Source organism: Elephantulus edwardii, unplaced genomic scaffold (assembly GCF_000299155.1).
Source record: "Elephantulus edwardii isolate Elephantulus edwardi_28Jun2011 unplaced genomic scaffold, EleEdw1.0 scaffold00082, whole genome shotgun sequence".
Lineage (NCBI taxonomy): Eukaryota > Metazoa > Chordata > Mammalia > Macroscelidea > Macroscelididae > Elephantulus > Elephantulus edwardii.
The window spans coordinates 11,629,982-11,642,093 of NW_006399832.1; the positions used below are offsets into that span (position 1 = coordinate 11,629,982).

General features: G+C 37.9%; 1 protein-coding gene across 2 annotated transcripts in view; it reads left to right on the top strand.

Moving 5' to 3' along the window:
- Positions 1 to 5,299, top strand: part of XRCC4 (X-ray repair complementing defective repair in Chinese hamster cells 4) — a 326,363-nt gene extending 321,064 nt beyond the window's left edge. For both annotated transcript variants that reach the window (XM_006889867.1, XM_006889866.1), the window contains one exon: positions 5,188 to 5,299. In XM_006889867.1, coding sequence (XP_006889929.1) covers positions 5,188 to 5,299 — 112 coding nt within the window. The remainder of the gene's footprint in view (positions 1 to 5,187) is intronic.
- Positions 5,300 to 12,112: the final 6,813 nt, after the last annotated feature.

Below are 12,112 nucleotides of genomic sequence, written 5' to 3' on the forward strand. Positions count from 1 at the left end.
GGAGGAGGAACAGTTGTAAGCAGACCCTAGTGATTGGTACATGGAATGTGAGAGCCATGAATGAAGGAAAATTGGAAATTGTTAAGAAAGAAATGGAACGCCTAGTACATTAGATAGTATACTTTGCTAGCACCACAATTCAATGATTCTTCCTGGATTTCATTATTCATTGTCCAACTTCCAGATGCATACTGTCATTGTGTACTGTTGGGTTGGAACTGACCCATGGCTGACCCTCTGGTGGGTTTTCAGAGGCAGTTAACTGCATGGGAGAAGACTGCCCATCCTTCTCCCACGGAGCAGCTGGTAGCCTCAAACTGCATGCCATTGGGATTATAGCGCAGCTTCTTGCCACTAGACCAAGAGAGCTCCCTAAGCAACTGAAAAGGAAATGGCTTGAAACAAGCACAAATACTCTGTTGAGTATTTGCTGAGCTTCAATCCATATTAAACACTGAAGTCCTTGACCTTCTGCAACAAACGGTTCAGGTCCTCCTGAGTTTCAGCAAGCAAATTGTGTCATCTGCACAACACAGGTTGTTGATGAGTCTTCCTTCAATCTTGATGCCCCATTCCTCCTCATAAAACTCAGCCTCCCAAATGATCTGTTCCACATATAGATGGAAAAGGTATGAATACAGGACACATCCCTGGCACAATCCTTTTGTGAGTTTGAACTATGAAGTGCCTCCTTGCTCTGTTCCAAGGACTGCTTCCTGGTCTAAGAAAAAGTTTCACGCAAGAGCACAATTAAGTGTTCTGGGATTCCCATTCTTCTCAATATTAGCCACAATTTGTTGTGATCCACCTATTTAGTGCCTTTGTATAGTCAATGAAACACAGATAGACATTCCTCTGGTTCCATCTACTTTCAGCAAAGATCCAGCTGACACTGTGATGTCCACTAGTTGCTACAGTCTTTTCTAAACCCAGCTTTTATTTCCAGTAGTTTTATCAATGTACTGTTTCAGTCACTTTTTAATAATTTTAAGCAGGATTTTGCTTGCATAAGATATTAGTGATATAGCTTCATAATTTCCACACTCTGTTGGGTCACCTTTTTATGGAATTGTTTAATAGGGATAAGATAATCTATTAGGGATGGGCAAATCAGAAATTGGCTGTCTAATAAAAGGATATTAGGGCAGAAAGCATGAAGCAGCTGGCTTGTATGCTTTCACAAATGTAGTTATTAGTAAGGTGATTTTAAGGGAGTAAACCCCACAGTATACATGAATGAAATATAATGTAAATGAAAGATTATAGAAAACAGAATGTACATGCATGAAACACAAAGCATATGAGTGAGTGATAAAAATATTCATAAAAAATATATAAGACACACACACCCTTAAATGTGAATGAATGTTTCAATCAAAAACAAATTTACTGTTTAAACTGTCACTAAAATCATAATAATATAAATTGTTATATATTTTAGGTTGCAAAGAAGGTTCTAAATTTATTCTTTTTAATGACAAATATGAAAATTCATTGAACATTGTTCCTTTTGTATGTCTTCAAGTCAGAATTGACTCAGAGCTGGTCCTCTAGCAGTTTCAGAGGCAGTAAATCATACGGGAGGAGAATTGCCCATCTTTCTCCCTCAGAGCAGCTGGTGGATTCGAACTGCATGCTTTTGAGACTGCAGTACAGTACTTAAAGCAAGAGTCAAAAATTGACATTTCTGGTTGTATTTGTCAGTCTCTTTATACCTTGGACTAGTGCTTGATCCCAGTTTGTCACTTATGAATGTTATAGTTTGGGACTTTACTCCCAGGTCTCTGATCCACCTTGAGTTGATTTTTGTTTATGGTGTGAGATATGGATCCTGTTTCAATCTTCTGCAGGTGGAAGTCCAGTTTTGCCAACACCATTTGTTGAAGAGGTTGTCATTTCCCCATTTCATATTTTTTGTTTCCTTTTCGAGTATTAGTTCACCATAGTTAGCATAGATAGCTGGGTCTTTTTCTGGTTCTCAATTCTGTTCAATTGGTCTGTGTGCAATGGGCAAAAGACATGGAAAAAATTTTCACAGAGGAAATATTTGAATGGCAAAGAGACACATGAAGAAATGCTCTAAATCACTGGCACTAAGAGAGATGCAAATCCAAACTACAATGAGGTACCATCTCACTCCAATAACAGTGGCAAAGTTTAACAGGGCAGTAATTAATAGATATTGGAGAGGATGTAGCGAGAAAAGAACTCTTATACATTGTTGGTGGGATTGTAAAATGGTTCAACCATTCTGGAAGGCAGTTTGGTGCTTCCTCAGAAAGTTGAACATATAAATTCCATGTGACCCAGCTATTCCACTGCTTGGAATATGCCCTGAGAATATGAGAACTGAGGCACAAACTGAGATTTGTAGACCATTGTTCACTATCACAAGAACATGGAAACAGCCCAAATGTCCAAGCACAAATAATGGATTGAGAGATTATGGTATATTCACCCAATGGAATACTACACAGCACGCAGGAGCAATAACTTTATAGCATTATCCTTCATGAACTAATGAACTTAGTCCTACAAGGATAAATATTGTATAAAACTGTTACTGTAGAATGACTATAAGGATCTAGGAGGGATGGGAGCGGCTGGAAGCAGAGGGATGTGGATGTGCAGGGGGAGGGGAGGATTAATCATTGGGTTATACAATTTGATGGGAGGGGAGGGGAGAAAAATTTCAAGAATTTGTTTGAATTTGTATTCAAGTTTTGTGAATAAACTAGTACGAGGGGGAAAAGAAAAGAAACCCTATGTATGCACGAATAAAAAAATTTTTTTAAAAAAAATTGACATTTCTAAGTTCCTCAGAACTTCAAAAGAAGAAAGTCATGAATAGAACAGTGGGAGTTTATATCTTTCAGATTTAACTTCAGAGTGATCCTTTTGTTTATTACAGATTTAAAAAAAAAAAAACCCAACCTAAATTGATGGATCTCTGTGTTCTGTTGCAGTGTCTAGACTAGGAACAAAATTATAGAGGCTTTTCCATGTCTGACTTTTTAATTGAAATAATTCAATTCTCTCTCTTACCCAGGAGAAAAAGCAACTCAAGTCTTTAAAGCCAGAGGAAAAAAATAGTTTCTTGTGTTTTGAGTTGACTTTGAAAACTTACACATGTATTAATTATACCATTATTTTTGTGTATATCTTCTTCTCTCCTACTATACAGGCTAGTTTTGGGTAGTTAGGTACATGTTACAATAATTATTTTTATGTTTGTTATTAATTTTATCATTTAAATTCCCAGAAGTTAGTATTTGTCATTTTGATCGTGTATTAAGGCCTGGCACTTTGACATTCCTATCCGGGTAATGCTCCCTGACCCTGGTTTGCTGGGGATGGGACAGAGCATATATCTAGGGTCAAGTAGCAGCCAGCCATGGTTAATTTTATGGAGTCACAAGGTCAAGGAGAATCTAGTAGTGAATTAATTTATTTTCATCTACTGTGTAAGTAGAAGCAAGGATTCTGAAGCTTTGTCTGACATATTTTGGGTATGTTGCAATGAAGGGCCAGTCCTTGGAGAGGGACATCATGCTTGGGAAGGTGGAGGGACAGTGCAAGAGAGGAAGACCCTTGATGAGATGGATTGATTTGGTGACCGGGGAAATGGGTGTAAGTGTGTCATAGACAATAAAGGTCAGCACAGGATAGAGTAGGGCTTAGAGCTGTTGTACACAGGCTTGTTATGAGTTGCAAGCAACTCGCTGGCACATAATAACAACTATTTAAGTAAGTGTAGGGGCAGGTTTTTAAAAAAAATATTAACATGAGCAAATAATTTTAATTGGTTAGTCTTTTAAATTAAATATTCTAATTTACTAGCAAAACTCTGTAGTTTATATAACATCAGCAGCTAATAAATAATTCCTATATATGTTTTATGGCAACTTTCAATTATTTTCACTTACATCACCTCAGTCATTAGACCAGGTATTATTATACCCGTTTTACTAGAGAACAAAATTCTATTCTAGTTTAATTATTTGCCCAAAACTGTTCCATAGATAATAAGAGACACAGATTCCCTGACTTCAAGTCTCATGCTCTTTCAGCTATACCAGTGGCTGCTATGGTGGTTTTTCCTCTCTGCTTTTATATTAGAAATACAGGATATTACTGAGTATTCATGACTGTCCTGGAGCCACCTCAAATGTTATTATTAACCTGTTTTACTTAGGCTTTATAGAGAACTGCCACTGACAAGGTTTATACAAGAGGATAAGCCCCCTCCACCTTACCCTTCCCAAGGCTAGTTAATAATAGTGATTATTGCATTGAACAAGCCTGTTAGCCTAGGATGTGACTAAAACTGCACCTAAATATGAATATTGGCCCATTGATCTAATACTGTGCGTGAATAAAATTTCATTTACCAAATGTTGTCATGTGCTATCAAGTTGCCTAGGATTCATAGCAACCCTATGCACAATAGCTCTAAACTCTATCCTTTCCTGAGCCAATCTCACTGTCTCTGACTCCAGTCCCTAAATTAATCCATCTCATACAGTGTCTTCCTTTCCTTTGTTGTCCCTCTACCCTTCCAAATATGATGTCCTTCTCCAAGTACTGGTCCCACCTGGCAACGTGCCCAAAGTATGCGAGACGGAGCTTCAGAATCCTTGTCTTCAGAGAGCAATTTGAGTTCACCCTCTCCAATTCATTATATGAATGCAAGCCAGATCACACCAGCAACTATTAAATGTGAGGGATCATCATTAATTGTATACATACGTATAATCAAATGGCCTAGTAAAGGAAGTCCTTTGGTCCAGAAACAGCTGCTGTTAAGAAATTGAAATGCATGTTTAATAGGTAGAATTTCAAGTAGCAGGAGGAAAATATAAATTGTGTTGGAGTTATTGTAGTACTGGCTCAAGAAACATCTTGTATCTTGGCATCAAAAGACTACATACAACAAAGGACACACTTTGTTTCTTGACCTCAATGATGATTCTTTGTATAATCTGTTCAACATTTTGTTAACAGAATAGATAGAGAATCCTATAGCTGTTTAAATCCCGTTCATCTTCCTTTATCATTAATGTCACATAAAGAAATCATTTCTGAAAACAGGATTTAATTTATTTTATTTATGTATCACTTAATCTCCTTTTATTCTACTATGAACTTATTTTTTATAAAGTTATCTTTCTTTTCTCTTTATTTCAGATTTGATCCTTCGCTCCTTCAGACGTCAAAAAAGGAACACATCTCAGATGAAAATATGTCTTTAGAAACACTAAAAAACAGTAATCCAGAAAACCTCTTTGATGAGATTTAATGGTCTCAGAAATGTTCTTTGATGTTCACTTGCTTATGTTGTCTATTCATTTCAAATCAAAGTTGCAACACAGCAGCAGCTATTACTGTTTTTGTTATTGTTATGTGCCGTTGAATTGCTTGCAACTCATACCTTACAATTTAATTGCATACACACTGAGGAGAAACAAAAGGATTACACATGTATATGAAGATACGACTTAGGACAGTGGCACTTTATTGTAAACTACTTATTCACTATGCCTATGATTTTACACACATATATGAAGGTAAGACTTAATGATAGTAGCATTTTATTATAAACGACTCATTCAGTATGCCTCTGAGTATATAGCACCTCAAACTTTCTGTTGCAGAGGACACAACCATCTTTATCCAATTCACACATATTTTATATGATAGCAGCCTAACAACCAATCTAGGAAAATTTGGAAATACAACAAAGAGATCTTTTTTGAAAAATCTGTAGCTCTTTTCTGAATAGTCATAGTCTATGTACTAGTATTTCATTATTTTAGTTTTGGAGTTGATATATAAAAATCAATTTTTGTTTTGTACCTAAGCAATTAAAATTAATAAAGTTTCTCATCTGTTGAGCATTTGGTGGTGTGTTTTTTTTTTCTAAAATGGGTTATTTGATTTAGATCATTCCTTTTATAATAACATGTTTATAAAATATTTATGTAAAGGTGATAATGCTTGGTTTAAAAAGCCTGTTTTTCAAGGATTATTGGTCAATTTATAGATTAGGTAGAAAGGGCTCTCATAGAAGACAAAGGCTTTGCTGTATTCAGTGATCTATTCCCAGTAAGTTTTACACCATTTTGGCAATATTCACTGTTTCTACATCCTTACCTTTCATTCTATCTTCAGTTCTCTCTTCTTGATATGCATTTCCTCAATGTCACTCCAATTTATGGAGTTCTGGTGGCCTAGTTGTAAGGAGTTATGCTGCCAACCCAAAAGCAGTCAGTTCAAATTCACCAGCTATTCCAGGGGAGGAAGATGGTCAGTCTTCTCCCATGAGATTTACAACCACTGGACACCCACTGGATGGTCAACTATGAGTCCATTCCAACTCAGAGTCACTTAACAAGTCCCAGTTAATGACCCTTATGTTATTGAATGTGATCATGAATGGTCTGTCCTAGTCTTATTAAACCTTTTGGTAACATTTGACACATTTGGTTGCTTCTCCCTCAGAAAACTTTTTCTTCAGTTTACTCTTGTATTCCCCTGTGCTGGGTTGTTTTATTTTTTGCGATGTTTGTTTGTTTATTCCTTCTTCTTTTAGCCACTCTTTTTTTTTTACCCCTCCCCAGATTTCATGCCTGACTTCTTATCCCATGCCCAAGACTTCATTCCAGGCATTGGGATGGCTTGGGCCAGTCATCACCCTTCTCTTTATTTCCCACATTTTTCCCCCTCTTGTTTATCTGTATCTTTAAAAACTACATATAGGCCAACAGGTCAAAATAAAGCAAAATTTGTCCACCAACACCATGCACTGTCGTCAAGATGACTCAGACTTCTAGCAACACTACCCTGGGTTTCTAAAGCTGTAACTCTTTTTTTGTTGAAGGAGCCCATTCAGTAGCAGCTGAGGGATTAGAACTCAAGGCCTTTCAATGAGCATCCCAATACTGTGTATTGTGTACTGTGCTACCACTCATGCCACCAGAGCTTCATATACGTGTGTGTGTGTGTGTGTGTGTGTGTGTGTGATTTTAAAAAGTGGTTTTTGAGCTTTCTAAATCTTTACCTTTTATCAAATACTAGTGCATTTTATTATCATGTTTAAAACTCAGATATATTTGTCTGTCTACCTATTATCTTTATTTGCATCCAAAGAAAAGATTTTATCCCCATCATGACTTCCTCTGTCTTTCCTATCCAGTCAGTGTCCCGAACACTGCCCAGTTGCTTCAAAGTAAAACCCCAGGAATTTTCTCTTGCCCCTCTCCAATTCTTCCCCCCCCCCTTGTCTTTGCCTTCGGAACACAACTAGAAGCTATGTATTTCTCTATTTCAACTACAGCTGTCTCCTGGCAGGTTTCTCTGCTAAATCTCCTTCTCTCCTAGAATCCAGCCAGAGAGTTTTAAAATCTTAGTAAAATTATAGGGAGCTCGAGTGGCCTAGTGGCAAGAAGCTGCACTGCAGTCCTGAAAGTATGCGGTTGAAGGCCACCAGCTGCTCCACAGGATGCACAGGATGGACAGTCTCCTCCTGTCAATCAACTGCCCCTGAAAACCCGCCAGAGGGCCAGCTAGGGGTTGGTTCTGACTCAACAGTACACAACAACAACACAACAAAATTATTTCACTGCCTGGATTAAAACCCTACAAAACATTAATCTTTCAATAAAATTCACACCCTCTACCATAGCCTTGATTGCATGTTTCATCAATTTCTGATTGCAAAAGTTGGTAGAAACCTTCCATTTCCTCCTCTTTGGTTCTAGTTGTTGGTACATATATCTGAATGATAGTGGTATTCACTGGACTTCCTTGTATGCGTATGGATATTACCCTGTCACTCACCACATTGTATTTCAGGACGGATCTAGAAATGACTTTTTTAATTATGAAACCAACCCCATTTTTTCCTCACCTTTTCATCCCCAGCATAGTAAATCATATGATCATCTGATTGAAAGTGTCCCATGACAAACCGTCTCATTTTGCCAATACCTAGTATGTCAACATTTATGCAGTCCATTTCTTTCTTAACAATGTCCAATTTTCCTACATTCATGCTTCTCACATTCCACGTTCCAGTCACTAGTGTCTGCTTCCAGATGTTCCTTCTCTATATTTCCATTTCTAAGATCTCAGTCTCAATTGCCATGTCTGCTAGTCCAAGTGATAGTCTAAGTGTGCTCTATTGTACCTAGGGTTTTCGAAGGCCTGTCATTTCGCAAGTGGATGGCCAATCTTCCTAGTCCATCTCAATTTTTTAAATATATATAATAGTATCTGACAGACAAGTATTTTACAGAAAAGAGTAGATGAAAAACATTTACCCAGTTAGAAAAATGACCAATAAATTCAATGTTGCTGCTCACCCTTGCTCCATTTTTTTTTGTTGTTGGGTTTGTTGTGTTTTGGTGTTTGTTTTTTTTTATCCACCCTTTCCCTACTCCAGCACCATCCCTTCCTACTTTTTCCTACACTGTTGAACACCTGTCTCCCTTTGACCAGCCCTTGATATGATGGCCTAAGTCTCAAACCATCAGGATTTCTGTGATTCTGAAAATAGCTGCTGTCAGTCTCTTATGATGCAGCTAGTATGACTTCAATTTAAAGTTTCTAAGTACAACTCTCATGTATAATGCAAAAGTCAGGAATGAGGAAGAAGGATCAGTAGCTGGAAAACCCGGGCTCAGTGAGAGAAATGAGGTTGCAGATAGAATGATAGAGTTCTGCACATTCAGTGATTTATTCATTGCAGATACCTTTTATAAAAAACATAAATGCAGGCTATACACATGGATTTCACTTAATGGCATGCATAGGAATCAAATAAATTACATTTGTGGAAAGGTTTGCTGAAGAAGCTCAATATAAGCAGTGAAAACCAGGCCGGGTGCTGACTGTGGGATAGACCGGAACACTTGATCATGCTAATGAGAAACCTATACCTGGACCAAGAGGCAGTCATCAGAATAGAGCAAGGAGACACTACATGGTTCAAAATCAAGAAGGGGGCCCATCAAGGGTGTATTTTGTCTCCATACCTTTTCAATCTGTATACAGAACAGATCATCCAAGATGCTGGGTTGTATGAGGAGGAATGTGGTATCAGGATTGGTATAAGAGTCATTAACAACCTGCATTATGTGGATGACACAACCCTGCTTGCTGAAACCGAGGAGGACCTGAAGCGCTTGCTGCAGAAGGTCAAGGACTTGCAGCCTTCAATATGGATTGAAGCGCAACATCAAGAAAACAAAGATTCTCACCACTGGGCCAATTGGCAGCATCAGTATGGATGGTGAAGAGATTGAAATAGTTAACAGTTTTAGTTTACTTGATTCCACAGTCAACACTCTTCATAACAGCAGCCAGGAAATCAGGAGATGAATTGCATTGGGAAAGTCAGCTGTGAGGGACCTCTTAAAGTACTGAAGTGCAGCGACGTCAGGCTGGAGACTAAGGTGAGCCTGATCCAGGCTATAGTTTTCGCTATTACGTGCTATGCATCAGAGAGTTGGACAGTGAATAGGGATGATCGACAATTGATGCCTTTGAACTGTGGTGCTGGAGAAGAGTGTTGAATATACCATGGACTGCTAGGAGAACAAACAGGTTTGGCCTGGAGAAGGTGAAGCCGGAATGCTCCTTGGAGTCAAGGATTTTGAAGTTTCGTCTGACATACTTTGGGAATGTTGCAAGGAGGAATTGAGAGGGACATCATGTTTGGGAGAATGGAGGGATGGCAATGAGATAGAACGATCCTGTGAGTGGAGTGGTGGGAATGAGTGTGTTTGAGACGGCGAGGTTGGCACAGAATAGAATGGTGTTTAGGGCTCTTGTACATGGGTCACCATCAGTTGCAAGCGACTTGATGGCACAAAACAGCCACAACCATAGCCTACAAGGTCTGAAGTGATCTGGCCCTCACCCTCCTGACCTCATTGCACATGCCTTTCTATTAACTCACCTTGACCCCTTCACTGCCCCTCAGGTAAACCAGATGGCAGAACTATTGTCTGGAATTCTCGTCACATGATCTATTTCTTCTCACCTTTCAGTTCTCAAACCAAAAATTACCTCTCTACAGCTTCTTTCCCTGAAACATACTGAGTCCCACCATTACTCTCTGTCTCCTATTCTCAGCATACTTTTTTGCAGTTATTTTCATGTTTTTCTTCTATATTCCATTATAGCAGGAACATATATGCTAAGCCCAATAGCTTGAACAGAGTTTTGTTTTTTTTACATACAGATTTTGTAAGTCTGTGTTGAATAAATTCTTTCTGATCTCAAAATAGGATTCAAATATTTCTTTAATTGTTAAATAAGTTTGAAAAGAAGCTCCTTGAAAGACTATAATCTGTCATGATGATCTGATTCAAGGAATTTGTTTAGAAGCTCAAATATTTATGAATAATTACAATTTTTGTGTGTAAAAGTGGTTCAAATCCACAAGTTGTTTCATGGGAGAAAAGTGGACAATTCCCTTCATGCAGTTTATATCCTCTGAAAACTCCTTAGAGGGTGAACTTTGAGTTGGTGCTGACTCTCTAGCAATGAGTTAGGTTGGTTTTTAGGTTAGTTATTGTTGGGTTTTGGGAGTTGTTGTTTTCACTCAAAGTTATTTTTATTGTAGCTTAAATATGAAAGGGAAATTTTAAATATAAAATTAAATATATGAAATAAAAAATTATATTCAGCTACACTAATGACTTCTCTGTGAATTTGGTGTGATTGTGGTACATTCGCACGATGGAATACTACGCAGCACCAAGAGCAACGATTTTGAAAATTACTACCTAATTTGGGAGGGACTGGAGAGCGTTATGCTGCGAGAACTCATAAGAACAAATACTGCATAAGACCATTATTGTAGCAATGGAAAGATAACTAATAAAACATGGATGAGGATCCAAGGGGGTGGGAGTAGAGGTGTGAGGATGGGATGGGGGGAAATCATAGTGTTGCACAATTTGTTGGGTAGAGGAATTGGTGGGGGAAAGAAAATGGGAAAGATATAACGGAGTATGAGAAGATAATGGTGGATATAGTTTAATGGTGATTAATTTTCTAGAACAATGAATGAAAATGTATGAAACAATGTGAATGAAAGTGTGAAACACAATGTATATGAACTTTGTAAGCAAACTCATATAAAATATTTTTTAAAAAAATCTAGTGTATCATTAACCTAAATCAGTATACAACTACCGTGTGTGTGTGTGTGTGTGTGTGTGTGAGAGAGAGAGAGAGAGAGAGAGATGAAAAAGAAGGAGAAACAGAAAAGAGCTTTGGATATTCCTTCACTAATGATGGAAGGGCTAAAATATACTGTCGTGCAGAGCACTCTAAAATCGAAAGCAGAAGTGACTTCAAATACAACTGAGTTTTTTCAGACTTTAGTATCTTGATCTCTAAAATAAGAACTGAATAACAACTGAATTTTGTTTGTTTGGGTTTTTTTAGATAAAATCTTGAACAATACGTGAACTTAGAATCAGATGGTATGCCAACCTCATGAACGAAGTTCCTGGGGAATGGAAAAAAGCTGCCTTCATAGGAAGGAGGGATCTATGGTGGCCTAGGGGGAAAGGGTTGAGCTTTGCTACAGAGTTTTAAAAGGTCAGGAAACTACTTCTTAAAATATTTTTCTTCATGGTCTAACACAAATTTATTAAACAATGAATGTTGTATTTTTGCCAAACATCTTTTTATTGGGTCAATTTGATTGAATAAATGTTTATTGTTGGGTTTGTATGTAGCAACACTGTATACAACAGAATGAAACACTTGCTAGTCCTGGGCCACCCTCATAGTCATTGCTATGATTGAGCCCATGGATTCAGCCACTGTGATAATCCATCTCTTGAGGCTCTTGCTTTTTTTGTTGATCCCTCTACTAAGCTTGATGTCCTTCTCCAGGGACTGTTCTCATCCTGATAACACATCTCAGGTATGTGAGGTAAATCACTTTTTTTTTTCTTCCAGGGAGTGTTCTGGATGTACATTTTTCAAGACAGATTTGTTCTCATGGCAGTCCATGGATGTGGTAGTTAAGGGTCGTCGAGCTGTAGATAACTCATTGTGACCCTATGAATGAAAGACCTGAACATTTGTA